The 14,480-nt window shown below is 42.2% G+C and overlaps 2 protein-coding genes across 2 annotated transcripts in view; one reads left to right on the top strand and one right to left on the bottom strand.

Annotated features, from left to right (window-relative positions):
• The first annotated feature begins 1,543 nt into the window (after positions 1–1,543).
• On the top strand, positions 1,544–12,351 carry EIF2B2 (eukaryotic translation initiation factor 2B subunit beta). Its single transcript, XM_060263169.1, has 8 exons — positions 1,544–1,886; positions 5,214–5,334; positions 6,786–6,934; positions 7,868–8,031; positions 8,753–8,848; positions 9,601–9,738; positions 10,153–10,219; positions 12,061–12,351. The coding sequence occupies exons 1-8, from the start codon at positions 1,724–1,726 to the stop codon at positions 12,216–12,218; spliced, it is 1,056 nt and encodes a 351-aa protein (XP_060119152.1). The 5' UTR covers positions 1,544–1,723; the 3' UTR covers positions 12,219–12,351.
• Positions 12,352–12,357: 6 nt separating this feature from the next.
• Positions 12,358–14,480, bottom strand: part of MLH3 (mutL homolog 3) — a 34,176-nt gene continuing 32,053 nt past the window's right edge. Inside the window, exon 12 of the mRNA XM_060263170.1 lies at positions 12,358–13,231. Within this exon, the coding sequence (XP_060119153.1) occupies positions 13,145–13,231 (87 nt within the window). The 3' untranslated portion in view covers positions 12,358–13,144. The remainder of the gene's footprint in view (positions 13,232–14,480) is intronic.

Raw genomic sequence — 14,480 nt, 5'->3', positions numbered from 1 at the left:
TAATTGATTTTATTGTCTAAATGTATGTATTTTTATCTATTGTACATCACTCCAGGGCTTTTTTTGGTAGAAAAAGCCCAGCAAGTACTCATTTGCATATTAGGCTACACCTGCTGACACCAAGCCAGCCAAAACTGCGTTCCTGTGTGTTCCTGCTCAAAAAAAGCCCTGTATCGCCCAGAGCCCAGCCTCACTGGGATGGGGCGATTCATTAAATTGAATGAATTAATAAATAAATAAATAACAAAGCAACTGCATGATATTGAAGATTCTTCTTTGAAACCATTTGGTAGAAAGAAGGGAATTGATTTTTAATTTTTATCACGGAGCAATACCTTACCTGATATCCTTCCACAACTGAAAATTTATAATGTAAGTCCACGTATCTATTTTAATTCTGCCTGTTTTCTAACAAGCTCAGAGCATTGCACATGGTTCTGCTTTGTCCTGTGAGACAGGTTAGGCTGAAAGAGAATAAACAGAGCATCACGCATCTGAGTCCATTGCCCTATTGACATTGCACTGGATGACCACCCCAAAGTCAACCAGCACAAGTCATATCAGACCAGAAATTTGAATCTAGGTCTCTCAGATCCTAATCCAGCATACTATTACACATATGCAAGGACTTCACAACAGTCTTATACCTGCAAGGGGAGGGATAATAAATCAACATTTGAGAGCGCCAGTTTGGTGTAGTGGTAAAGTGTGCGGACTCTTATCTGGGAGAACCTGGTTTGATTCCCCACTCCTCCACTTGCAGCTGCTGGAATGGCCTTGGGTCAGCCATGGCTCTGGCAGAGTTTGTCTTGAAAGGGCAGCAGCTGTGAGAGTCCTCTCAGCCCCACCCACTTTACAGGGTGCCTGTTGTAGGGGGAGAAGGTAAAGGAGATTGTGAGCCACTGAGACTCTGAGATTTGGAGTGGAGGGTGGGATATAAATCCAATATCATCATCATCAACATTTGAGGGGAGAAATGGAAGAACAATGGAAAAACACAGGACAGAAAATGTTCGGGAGTGATATTACAACTTTGAAATAACTGGGTGAGTGAAAGGCGTACAGTTCACATAAAACAGTCAGTCTGGGATTAACCTACGTTTCACAAACGAGGCAATGTTTAAGAAAGCGAATGTCTGTTTCTAGGAGGCAATCCCGTCATTCCTTTTAGTGCATCCCTTACGAAAGTGTAGTTTTTTTTTCTTCCAGCCTTTAAAACAAGAGCCATAATTTGGAAAGGCTTTTATAACTGTGTAGTAGCCAGAAACAAAACAAAATGCAGCAAGGATTACTTGGCCCCTACGAAACAAAAAGTGGTAGTTTTGAAAGTGAAGGGATGTGCGCGCAGTCTTTATGGCATTTACAGAACAGATTACTTGTAGCTTAAGCATGTGTGAATTCAGATACGAAACCTTATACCACCTGATGTGATCCAATTTATAGCAATGCAAACCCAAACAGCAACAGAAACCCGCCATACCTCTCCCCCCGCCTCAGCGCCTCATAATACATAAATCCTGCGCAAAAAGACTCCGCCCATGATACAACTGGACATACCACTTGTAATCAGCCAGGGCCCATGTGTTCTGTCGGCCAATAGGAACGGTTCTGAACCGGAAAGGCGTCCATCTCTCGAAGGCATTCCGGCCTGTTCTGGATCCCTTTTTTTCCAGTCCTGCCACTGAACAGTTCCTCCTTCCTTCCCTCCCTCCGAGTCGGCGAAATGTCGGTAGTGACGAAGAAGGAGTCGGAACTATCCGGCCAAATCGAGGACTTTGTGGCGCTGCTGAAGCGGGGCGGGGAGCGGCCGCGCTCGGAGGAGGCTGCCCGGCAAACCGTGGGGCTGCTTCGGAGGATCGTGGCTCACGGGCGCTGGGACAATGCAGGTGAGAACGAGCCAGGGCTGAGCTTCCTCCGCGGCGCACACAAGCTCCTGTCTCGTGGAAAGACTTTCTTCGCAGTCGTGACTTCACCCCCACCCCCATAATTTTTTCACGGTGGACCTTATTTCAGTTGGTTCAGCTTCCACAAGTATATATTATTGGCAAGACTTGTGCTTGCCATATATATATTTGTGTATGTAACACACACACGAATCTCTTAAACCTGTTTCCCTACAAATAGTTTGCTTTTCGCCTTAGGAAGGCCACATTGGAGGTATAAGACTTCTGTGCTTTTAAATAGGAGTCTAGTGCGATTTTATGCAGTTGCTCCTGTCTAAGCTCAAAATGGATTGAGACTGGAGCAACTCTGGATAGGATTGTGTTGTAAGTGGCCTTTTATATGTGTGGCTTTCATTTTTATTATTTTTCACAAAGTTAACTTGACTTGGTAGAGAGTGTGGGTCTTTTTGTGTCATGATGGAAGGAGATTGTAAGCCGTTTTGAGACACCACAAGGTAGAGAAAAGCAGGGTATAAAAGCCAACTCATATATCTTTCCTTGTATGCTTCTTCATATGTCTGTTGAAAAGAGCTCTGACAGGCATTAAGTCTTTAAGATGTCACTGGACTAATTTCACTTCAACAGACTAACATCACTACCCATTCTTGAAAGATCATAATGGAAGTTTGTGCCTTTTAAGCATTGTGTAGCCAAAGAGGGAATGTTGGCAGGTTACAACTTGTCACATAGGGTGAGAAAACCCAGACAATAATTGAGATGATCACAGATGTATTTGGCTCACTGTGACACACATGAAAGGAGTACTTTGGCCTCAAAATCACTGGAGTGGTGTACCAACCTGGAGACTTAAAATGCCATCCTAGGAAAAGATACCATTGATTTCAGTGGACTTAGAAGAGTGTATCTTTGCTTAGTGTAACTCCTCACTGTTAGTTGGGTAGGGGTGCAGACACAGCTGAGTGGTCAGTGGTCAAATAAAGAGGAAATTTACCATAATTAACAAGCAGTCTAAAGTGCTTCACAAATTGCAAGCAATAACAGGACAATAGACCTTTGTATTGCTTAGCAGAACTTGATTTGATCTACCTTTCTTCTGATGTAGAAAGTCAGTCATGTTATAGTGACTTTGAGCACCATCTTGATTAAGATTCCAACCTGTGTGATTAAGATTCCAGCCTGTGTGTGTGGACATGGTATATCTAGAGATGGAAAGCAATTGCAGTCCAGATTTCTCTGCTATGTTGGTTATAAGTCACCATAGGGGCTGTGGCCAAAAGCTTCACAGTCTAGTTTATCTGCAAAAAAATTCTCATTTCTCCCTCTTTCTCTCCTGTCATGAGAGAAAACTGACCCATCATCCTTTACTAGCATTTTGAGTTACTGGAAAGGTTTTATGTGTTTGGCACCACTTTTATCTTGCAATTCACTTCCTGTATTGTTTATAGTATACCTTATCTTAGATAGCTTGTTGTTCGCATTGTTCTCTAAAGCTGTAATTCTAGTCCTATTGCATTGTTCATTGGTTGTTTTATGCTACTTGATCACACTGTTTATATCCTGTAATGCTCCTTGAGTCTCAGCAAAAAAGGTAAACTGTAAATAAAAACTATTTTCCACTGAATAAAACACCCAATAGATGTTGTTTACCTTGACTTCCAGAAAGCTTTTGATAAAGTTCCTCATCAAAGGCTCCTTAGAAAGCTTGAGAGTCATGGAGTAAAAGGACAGGTTCTCTTGTGGATCAAAAACTGGCTGAGTAATAGGAAGCAGAGAGTGAGTATAAATGGGCAGTCTTCGCAGTGGAGGACAGTAAGCAGTGGGGTGCCGCAGGGCTCGGTACTGGGTCCCATGCTCTTTAACTTGTTCATAAATGATTTAGAGTTGGGAGTGAGCAGTGAAGTGGCCAAGTTTGCGGATGACACTAAATTGTTCAGGGTGGTGAGAACCAGAGAGGATTGTGAGGAACTCCAAAGGGATCTGTTGAGGCTGGGTGAGTGGGCGTCAACGTGGCAGATGCAGTTCAATGTGGCCAAGTGCAAAGTAATGCACATTGGGACCAAGAATCCCAGCTACAAATACAAGTTGATGGGGTGTGAACTGGCAGAGATTGACCAAGAGAGAGATTGGTAGATAACTCACTGAAAATGTCAAGACAGTGTGCGTTTGCAATAAAAAAGGCCAACGCCATGCTGGGAATTATTAGGAAGGGAATTGAAAACAAATCAGCCAGTATCATAATGCCCCTGTATAAATCAATGGTGCGGTCTCATTTGGAGTACTGTGTGCAGTTCTGGTCGCCGCACCTCAAAAAGGATATTATAGCATTGGAGAAAGTCCAGAGAAGGGCAACTAGAATGATTAAAGGGCTGGAGCACTTTCCCTATGAAGAAAGGTTGAAACGCTTGGGACTCTTTAGCTTGGAGAAACGTCGACTGCGGGGTGACATGATAGAGGTTTACAAGATAATGCATGGGATGGAGAAAGTAGAGAAAGAAGTACTTTTCTCCCTTTCTCACAATACAAGAACTCGTGGGCATTCGATGAAATTGCTGAGCAGACAGGTTAAAACGGATAAAAGGAAGTACTTCTTCACCCAAAGGGTGATTAACATGTGGAATTCACTGCCACAGGAGGTGGTGGTGGCCACAAGTATAGCCACCTTCAAGAGGGGTTTAGATAAAAATATGAAGCACAGGTCCATCAGTGGCTATTAGCCACAGTGTGTGTGTATATATAAAAATTTTTGTCACTGTGTGACACAGAGTGTTGGACTGGATGGGCCGTTGGCCTGATCCAACATGGCTTCTCTTATGTTCTTATGATTCTGATTTTGCAGAAAGACTAAATATAGGACCAATTTGAAAGTTCACTTTGATATGAACAGTTCTTTGTAGCTTCAGTAGTAAATCTTTTGCTTACAAGACTTTATAGGCACAAAGGGCATTGTCTACAAAAATAACATGTTTTGTTAGAAAATAAAGCAAGGACAAAGTTGGTACTTATTTATTTTAAGGTTCATAAGATGACTACCATAATGCCAATTTCCAGGTTAGGGCTATAGCATACAACTGGGAGCTCAAGAAGTGTATCCCTGGCAAAGGTAGATACATTTGCTTCATGACCAACTGATGTGAAAAGTGGTAAGGTGAAGGAGCATGCCACTATCCATGCAGTTCCCTGCTAATTTTGTGGACAGACAGAGCAACAGATTGTATGGAAATCTTTTATGAATGTATACTGTTAGAACTAAATGGGCAAATGCTGCACTTTGAAAGGGAATTATCAGGTCATCATCCTTACTTTTTTTAGGAGAGCTGATGGAGTTGATTCGTAAGGAAGGCAGGAGAATGATTACAGCGCAACCATCTGAGACCACTGTGGGCAATATGGTGAGACGGGTGCTGAAGATAATTCGTGAGGAGTATGGCAGGTGAAGCCACTTGTGTTGGCTACATATGTCCTTGTCCTTTGAGCTTCACATGTTCCATGTTGGCCTTTTGTGTTCATAATCCACCCATACCTTCTAATAAAGATGAGTTCACCAACAACTAAAAAAAATAGCCACCCCGTCACCCTTGCTGATGCAGGGGCCAGAAGGGCCCGGGTCCTAGGGCACCAGAAACCCTGGCACTGGTCCTGTTCACTTCAATTGGTTAACAATGGCAGAAGGCTTCTCTTGAGCTCTGCCTATGTCTCTCTGTCTACACATTTTTATCTTGCCTTTTTCTTTAAGGAGCTTTAATTCAACTTGTCCCTTACCACTCCCACAACCTCTAACAACAAATAGGCGACTGGTCTAAAGTCACCCAGTGAGCTTTATAACAATGGGGATTTGATCTCAGGCTTTAGCCCAACACTGTAACCACTAGACAGCATTACCTCTTAAAAACAGTCTCCAAACCCTCAAAACAGTTTGTCATGATCCTAGGTCTAGGGAAGCCTATATTGGAGTAGTAACCAAGCCTACATTTCCCAGAATGCCTTCTGTCTCTCTGATTGGGTGGGCAGAAGTTTTGGAGGGAAAACTTGCTCAGTGAAGAATAGAGAGGTGGCATCTGGGAGGAAATAATAAAAAGACTAGCTAGTGAGGAAGGTTCTCTCTGGAGAGGCTGCAGTCAGTAGAGTTCTCTCTGGAAAGGCTGGGCTGGAGAGAAGGTTGTAGTCATGAGGGTTCCCTCAACCAACGAGTGGTGGATCAGTTGGAATCAGAAGGAAGGGAACGTATAGTTAGTTGCATCAGGGCTTTTCTTTGCACCACCTTTGTTGGGGTTTTTTTCACTTTCATTGTTGCACTAATAATTAAAACCACTTGTTGTTTGAGAACTTACAATAAATTTATTGTTATACTGCCCAGGTCCTCATGTCTTTTCCATTTCGGATAGAAGGTGTTCGTTAAGAAAGAAGACACAGGGGTTGGGTGGATGCTTTGGGCCCTCCCAGACTGACTGATACCAGAGTGGTGGCAGCCACTAAAGGCCCTCCCTGGTCTCCTGCATATGACACATGCAGTATATTTTTCTTCTCTATACAATCATTGTTTTTCCCCTCACTTTGTTCAGAGAGGTAGATTTTAAAAACTGTTTTGAAACTAGATTGATTTTTTTTAACACCTGAAGAGTGGGCAGAACAGCTCTTTCTAAAATATTTCGTGTTTTCTTTTTTACTTTGACAACCTAAGGGGTAGGGTGACACAGAGTGTTGGACTGGATGGGCCATTGGCCTGATCCAACATGGCTTCTCTTATGTTCTTATGATAGCTTATGACTTCTTACCTAGGTAGGAAGCCACATGCTCCTAACCATGCATGGGATACTCTTCTCTTCCAGAACGTTAGTATTTTCTTGGTTTTTCCTGATTTGATAGGTTCTGTTGGTTCCACAGGCTCCGAGGGCGCAGTGAGGAGAGTGACCAGCAGGAGTCACTGCACAAACTTCTGACCTCAGGAGGTCTCAATGAGGACTTCAACACCCATTATAGCCCACTCAGGGCCAATGTAATTGAAGCTATTAGTGAGCTGTTAATTGAATTAGGTAAGAGATGCTAGCAGAAATAAAAGGTAAGGACTGTACTGTAGAAGTAGAACATAACTGTTAGATGCCAAAGGTCCTAGATTTAACCACTAGCATCTGCCATTAAAAGATTTCAGGTATGAAGTGTTTCAGAAAGATCGTTCTCGGCTGGAGATCCTACAGCCACTCACAATCTAAGCAGGCAATACTGAACTAGATGGACCAAGAGTCTGTATACAGCAGGTTCATATGTTCAGCTGGGAATTTGGAAACTAGATAGTTGCTATTCAGTGAGAGAGGCACAATTCCAGCAGTGAATCTTGCTGAAATTCTGCATCCCAGATAACTACAAGGGGCTGTCTTCATACCTGCCAGATCAGCAGTGAAATGAGACAATTAAAATTATTAGAGGACACTGGGGCTCATTAATCATAAGTGGCACAGATGCAGGCAGCAAGGACAGCATTGTAGGGCAAGGCTTGACAAATCCGAGGCGCCAGCTTGCCATGGCGCCTTGAAATTTCATTGTGGCACTTAGGATTAGAAAATATGGTAATAAAAATACAAAACAATGGAAACTGAAACATGAGCCTATCTCCTGCATTTTGGGGCTGACTTGTGAAAGCAAAGGAATTTATTCAATACTTGTCACAGGGAAATACTGTTTTCTTGGAAGGAATCATAACTGTGCCTTGCAGGGCTTATTAAAGCTAGAATGGACATGCTGTGATTGCAGACCTGAAGACTTTCGCTGAGCAAGTACTATGTATTCAGTGCACATGCTCTCTCTTCTTAGGCCCAGAAGACCCAATCAGTATATTGGGTTATAGATTTAGATATGGAAAAGGTGGGAGTGTGCATGCTATTTTAACTGTGGTCCTAGTTTCTAGTTAGTTCAGCGGAGATGTATAGGACCTGGGTTTCCTCTCAAGGATTGACTTCTCTACATTGCAGAGGGTACAACTGACAACATTGCCATGCAAGCACTGGAGCACATCCACTCCAATGAGGTGATCATGACCATTGGCTATTCACACACAGTAGAGGCATTCCTCAAGGAGGCGGCACGGAAAAGGAAATTCCATGTAATTGTGGCTGAATGTGCACCCTTCTGCCAGGTAAAGCTTGTCTGGGATTCATGAGTTTGCTATTTGGTGCTGACTACAGAATGCTACCTCGGTTATCCTTGTATCTTTCCTATGACGGCATGTACAGGCCACATAAACAGAAAGTAGGCTTCGAGAGCTGCCCACCTTTTACAGCAGGAAATGCTGATTCAAGCAAGTATTTCTCAGAGAAAGTACTGTGTTTTGCTGTGTTAATGGGCAGGCAGGACAATATTCTTATAAAGACAGTGTCAAACAGCTTGATGCAGGAAGCAGGATAAAGAATAACAGTAAATTCATTTAAACTCGAGCCATGTAGGGAAATTAAATATTAGATAATACAGTAAAAAACAAAAAATTCTGAGAACTGATAGAGCACTTTTCAGATGCAAGAAAGGACTTCCTTATACAAAACACAAGTATCAGTGGAAATCACTGTCATGTGGCTTTGTAATGGTAGCATTATTTTTTAAAGAAGTCGCTGATCAGTAGTGACAGCTGAAGCTGAAAGTGTATCTCCATTTTCAGACATCTGGCTTCCTGATGTTAGGATTAAGAGGAGATGGCTATTGCCACTGTGCTAAGGCATCTATCTGGCTACCAGCTGACTGAAGAAATGCTAAGTTTGGAGGGACTATTGGTGTGACTTTGCAAGGCAAACAGGCACAAACTTTACTTGCCCAGCCTATCCCTTTACAGTCTTCAGTTTTCTCTTTCTCTTTTTTGGAAGCAGGGCCATGAAATGGCTGTCCGTTTGGCCAAAGAGGATATAGAAACCACAGTCACAAGTGATGCAGCCATCTTTGCTGTTATGTCTCGAGTCAACAAGGTAGGCATGAGCAGGCTGCTTTGTGCTTCTTCTTCCCAAGTGAAAACCAAGAGTGTCATGTGTGTTAAGCCTCACTGGCAGTTTGAAAAGAGGTAATACAAGAAGGAGGGGCTCTGGTCCAAGTGAACTCTTACCATCCATTAGATGCTACAAATCCCTAAAAAGGGAGACATCTGTTTTGCACATCTTGCAATGGCCAAGAACACCCAAGACTATACTTCTCAGCACATATGTTAAAAGACACTGTATCCCCTTAAACAGGTTTAAGGAACATGCTGGAACAAGGATGCTGATTTAGGCCACTGAGTAAAGAGAGTGTCTGTTTTGCAAAGAACACAAAGTTGCCGCTGTTGGAAAAGTTGTTGCTTTTCTTACCTGGAATATGTATATTTCATTAGTGACAGCATTTCAGCAACCTGGCAACCTCACAGACAGCTTCTCCTACTTTTGGATATATTAAAATAGGAGAACAGGGTGGGCTGCTTGTCTGCATGATGTGCTGTGATCCCATAATCAAGGGGAAAGTTTGTTAAGATGACTGAAGACTAGCCTTAGTCTTACTACTGCAATGAAGTGAGGTGGGTTTTTTTTGCCCTAGTAGATTGTTCTAGCATATATGGATGCTAGGTATGGATACGAATACCATACCATCATCATGACAACATGTCATGCCATAGCATTTTAAACTCACTTTCCCCTTCATTCTAATTCATTTTCATGCACTCTTTCATATACTCATTTTTATTTTGTAGGTCATTATTGGGACAAAGACTATATTGGCCAATGGTGCATTGATAGCTGTCAGTGGGACTCACACCTTGGCATTAGCTGCCAAACACCACTCTACTCCTCTGATTGTCTGTGCACCCATGTTCAAGCTCACACCACAGGTAGGTGCCTTGACCTATGAGAAAGTATTTCTAATGCAGAGAAACCGTCATGTTCAAAACAAACAAGAGGTGCAGGAGGAGGAGAAATCTATCTATTTGTTAGTGCAAGCAAGGTAGTTTTCCAGTTAGATCTGAAAAGACTCCAAGATAGCCGTGTCAATGCTCTACAGTCTATCCTAAAATTTGTGGATGCCATTGTAATTGGAATAGAGCTTATTGTATAAACTAGGGTTATACGTGTATTCTGTTGCCCTGTATATGTGGAGAGTGGTAGTAAATTTGGAGTCTCAAAACCTGCAATTTTTTTAAAAATAAAAAAATTAAAAGCTTTTTAAAACTATGAAGATAGGCTCTGTGGGAGAGGTGTCAAATACAAGATAACAATGATGTTTATTTTGATGTTCTCTCTTTCAGTTCCTTAATGAAGAAGATTCATTCCATAAATTTGTCTCTCCGCAGGAAGTATTGCCTTTCACAGAAGGTAAAGATCCTTTGATTTAAAAAATATTTTTGAGAAGATGTACACATGATGTCATGATTCTGGAATTCTCAAGGGATTTTTGTGTTTTAGTAAATACTTCGTTGCTTATTTCAGCAACTAGTTTGACCTTCCACTGATTATTGTTTGAAAAATAGCAAAGAGTTTGCCCTTCTCTGCACATTCACCTGTGTAGTATATAAGGGAATATGAGTGTAGTATAAGTAAATTATGCTAAGTCTCTAATACACACTGGTACATGATTTTAATGAAATATCATACACCTGGTTATAAACAATTAGCTTGTTTTTGTAAGTTTTCTTATTCCAAATTCTTTTGGGAAAATGTCAGCTTCCATATAAAGGACCAATCTGACCAGTGATATGCCACACTGAGCAGGCCCTGTTTAATACTTAGATGGAAGACTACTAAGGAAGTCCAGAGTTGCTATGTAGAGGCAGGCAATGGTAAATCAATGGCATCTCTTCCCTTGAAAACTCTGTGGGGCCACCATACGTTGACTGTGACCTGACAGCACTGTCCACCACTTGAAAGGACTAGTTTATTCACCCAGATTGGCAGAATTAATAACTGCAGTCATAAGCATGCTTACAGTGCAGCTAATCTATACATGGGCCAATGAGAATTCTTCTGAGCACACTGGGACAAACTTCAAGTATAGGCTAATGGGGTCTGAACTTGCTGAGATTGAGAGGGGGAAAGATCGTGGGGCTGTAGTGGATAGCTCAGTGCAAGTGTCAACCCAGTGTCCTGCAGCAGTGAAAAAGGCAAACTCTATATTAGGGATTATTAGGAAAGGGATTGAGAATAAAGCAACCTATACTGTAATGTCCCTGTCTAGACCTATGGTGCAGCGTCATTTGGAGTATCATGTACACTTCTCATCACCGTATCTTAACAAAGGCATTGCAGAGCTAGAAAACATATGGAGGAGGGGAACCAAGGTGATTAGGTGGGTTCCCTAGGAGGAAAGGCCAAAGAGCCTGGGACTTTTCAGTTTAGAAAAGAGACAACTAAGGAGGGACATGATAGAGATTTATAAAAGTATGCACAGGGTGAAGCGAGTTCATAAAGATACATTTTCCCCCCTTCTCCCAAAACTAGAACTCAAGGACATCCACTTAAACTGATGGGCAGTAGGTTCAGGATGAACAAAAAAAAAATCCTGCTTTACACAGATAGTGATTAAAATGTGGAATTTGCTTCCAGAGGATATAGTGATGTTCAAAGGAATAAATAGCTTTAAAAAGACAATTAGATAGATTTATGGAGGATAAGTCTATCAGTGGCTACTAGCCATGGTGACTGAGGGTAACCTTCACATTTAGAAGACTAAGTCTCTAAATCCCAGAGCCAGGAGGCAACATCAGGGAAAGGCCTTGCCCTCTATGCCCTGTTGTTGACCCTCCATAGTTGGCCACTCTGTGAGACAGGATGCTGGAATAGACAGACCATTGGTCTGATCAGGGCTTTTTTTGAACAGGAATGCAGTTCCGGCTGGCTTGGCATCAGGGGGTGTGACCTAATATGCAAATTAATTCCTGCTGGGCTTTCTCTACCAAAAAAGCCCTGGGTCTGATCCAGTGGACTCTTACGTCCTTATGTGTACACATGCCTAGAATTCTGCTGCTCAACTGTTCTATGCTGTATGAACAAACACTAGAGCACAATTGACAAGGTGCTTGTCCTGCCATCTTGCTGCTACATACAGGGTGGTTTTCTCTTTGCATATCATATGGCGACCACTGCCAATGAAAAAGTGAGGTTATTTTTGTGTTCTCTCCTACTTTTCAACATTATTTTCAATGTTTTTTATCTTTCAGGAGAGATTCTGTCTAAGGTCAACGTTCATTGTCCAGTCTTTGACTATGTTCCTCCTGAACTTATCACTCTCTTCATCTCAAACATTGGAGGCAATGCTCCTTCCTACATTTATCGACTCATGAGTGAGCTCTATCACCCAGATGACCGTGAACTCTGAACTATGGACATAATTTCACATAATGCATTTATACATTTGTTTTCATGAATAAGTAGGTAAATAAACATTAGGCAGCAAAAAAACTTGCTGCCCTCTGACTATGCTTTTCAGTCAGCAAAAGCTCTCCTCTCAAGCTATATGTGTTTGTTTAACTTTATTAAACCACAGAAGATCATTTATTTCCCTGCAGATATTCTGGGAAAACATCACTGTATAGCATTCAACAGCAGATACAACTCAGTAACAGTCTAACTGTAGAAGGAATTACTGGAAGTTAAAGCTACCTTCAGTCTGTTAAATGCCCTAGTGAGAGGCTGCTCTGAGTTATCCACTTTATACTTTTTGAAACAGCAACACCAGCAGGACCTATAAACAGAGGTTTTTGTTTCACTTAGGGAGGGTATTTTATACCTTCAGAAATGGCAACACAGATTATCTCAACGTGCAGAGCAAACTGTTGTGATAATAAGCCCTTTTTGATTCATGACAATTCACACAGAAGCTTTAGCCTGCATTCTATGTTTTCCGATTTGAGTACAACTCATGCTGCAAGTGATATCAGAACACTAGAATAGGCTGTAATATTGCTTGGTCTGTGCAACAGCTGCAATCAAAATTGTGGCCAAGTATGTGGTCCCCTTTTATGACAGCTGCTGCTTCCTCAGAGTAAATGATTAAAAGTCATTCCAAAGCTTTTACTTACACAGTTTTAGTGCAAGATGGAGACCTTCCTTGTTCCCCAGGAAAAAAGAATTTAGTTTTTGCCTCCAATAAGGGCATTTGGGCTGCTTCTTCTATCAGAATTGCTGAAGTCCTTTCTGCTGCTGTGCTTTCAAGGCTGCAAGCTGGGCCCCACCAGTTTGTGTTCCAGAGGAAGCGCTGCTAGAGAAGAGATGCTTGGAACTAAAGCAGCACTGAGACAGGACTTATGTTTTCCCAGTGAGATCCTTTTCTTTCCTAAAGCGCTGCCAGGCTTTAGCCATTCTTCTTAGTTTAGCCAGATTAGGTTTAGGCTGGAGGAAGAAAAGAACATTTAATGATACACCATAGGCCTCAATTGAGAGAATATAATCCAATGACTGTGATTGTGTTTCTATACAAACGGATATTCATGCTAAGAACACAATCAGAGTTTATGCACAATAAATGAGAATCTGTGCCATACAAATATATTCCTTCCCAAAAATAATTTGTACAGGTGATAATTTAGAAGATATTGGATTTATATCCCGCCCTTCACTCTGAATCTCAGAGTGGCTCACAATCTCCTTTATCTTTGTCCCCCACTCTCCCAGCAGCTGCCCTTTCAAGGACAAGCTCTGCAAGAGTTATAGCTGACCCAAGGCCATTCCAGCAGGTGCAAGTGGAGGAGTGGGGAATCAAACCCTGTTCTTCTAGATAAGAGTCTACACACTTAACCACTACACATTGATTTCTTGCACATACAAAATTAAAGCAAAAGCAGAGAACCCACAAGGACTTGGGGGAGGCACCTCATTTTCCCTTACTCCGTTTTTTCGCTTCTGTAAGCCCCATAGCCTCTCTCCTTTTTCTGCTTCCTTCTCTACTTCCCCCTAGCCAGCCAGCCTCCATTTATCTTCAGTGTTCTCTCCTTCCCTGCTCCAACAGCCTGTACCAAGGAAAACTTACACAGTGGGGAACCTGCAAAGACTTGCTGGGGACATCTCATTTTCATGTATATCTCCTTTCCCACACAAATTCCTCTTTCTTTTTGGCAACCACCCATATGTTCAATTTTTATTCTCCCCCCTGAGGACTCAAAACGGCTTACATTGGTTTCCTCTCCTCTATTTTGTCCTCAAAACAACCTTGTGAGGTAGGTTAGGTTGAGTGTGTGTGACTGGCCTAAACTCACCAAGTAAACATACACAACAGAGTCAGGGCTCAAACCTGGATCTCCAAATCCTAGTCTGTAACTCTAACCACTATACCACACTGACTTCAGTGGGGTGGCTGCTGTGGAATGGTAACAAGCAGTTATTCCTGGCTAAGTCATGCAGTGTGGGTGGTATCAAGGCATTTGCTGGTTGCTGCCAGGCCTGGCTCAATGAGTCCTTCCTCAAACGTCAAAACAGCCCTGAAAATGGCCCTGCACCTCCCCCTGCCTTTTGCTGACAAAAACCAAGGCTTGAAGGCAGCAACTGTATTACCAGTTGTTTTGCAGAACTGGGTACCAAGATTGGTGGATGAAAACACCCTACAGACTATAAATTGTAGAAAGTCTCAGAACAACCAGCAAAT

The sequence above is a fragment of the Heteronotia binoei genome, chromosome 21, assembly GCF_032191835.1.
Source record: "Heteronotia binoei isolate CCM8104 ecotype False Entrance Well chromosome 21, APGP_CSIRO_Hbin_v1, whole genome shotgun sequence".
NCBI classification, from domain to species: domain Eukaryota; kingdom Metazoa; phylum Chordata; class Lepidosauria; order Squamata; family Gekkonidae; genus Heteronotia; species Heteronotia binoei.
This window is presented reverse-complemented; position numbering and strand designations above follow the sequence as displayed.

Excerpts from the sequence above, each read along its gene's own strand:
- EIF2B2 (XM_060263169.1), top strand. The coding sequence starts at position 1,724 with ATGTCGGTAGTGACGAAGAAGGAGTCGGAACTATCCGGCCAAATCGAG. Across the intron at positions 1,887-5,213 it reads CGGGCGCTGGGACAATGCAG|GAGAGCTGATGGAGTTGATT; the intron begins GTGAGAACGAGC and ends TACTTTTTTTAG. Across the intron at positions 8,849-9,600 it reads TTATGTCTCGAGTCAACAAG|GTCATTATTGGGACAAAGAC; the intron begins GTAGGCATGAGC and ends TTTATTTTGTAG.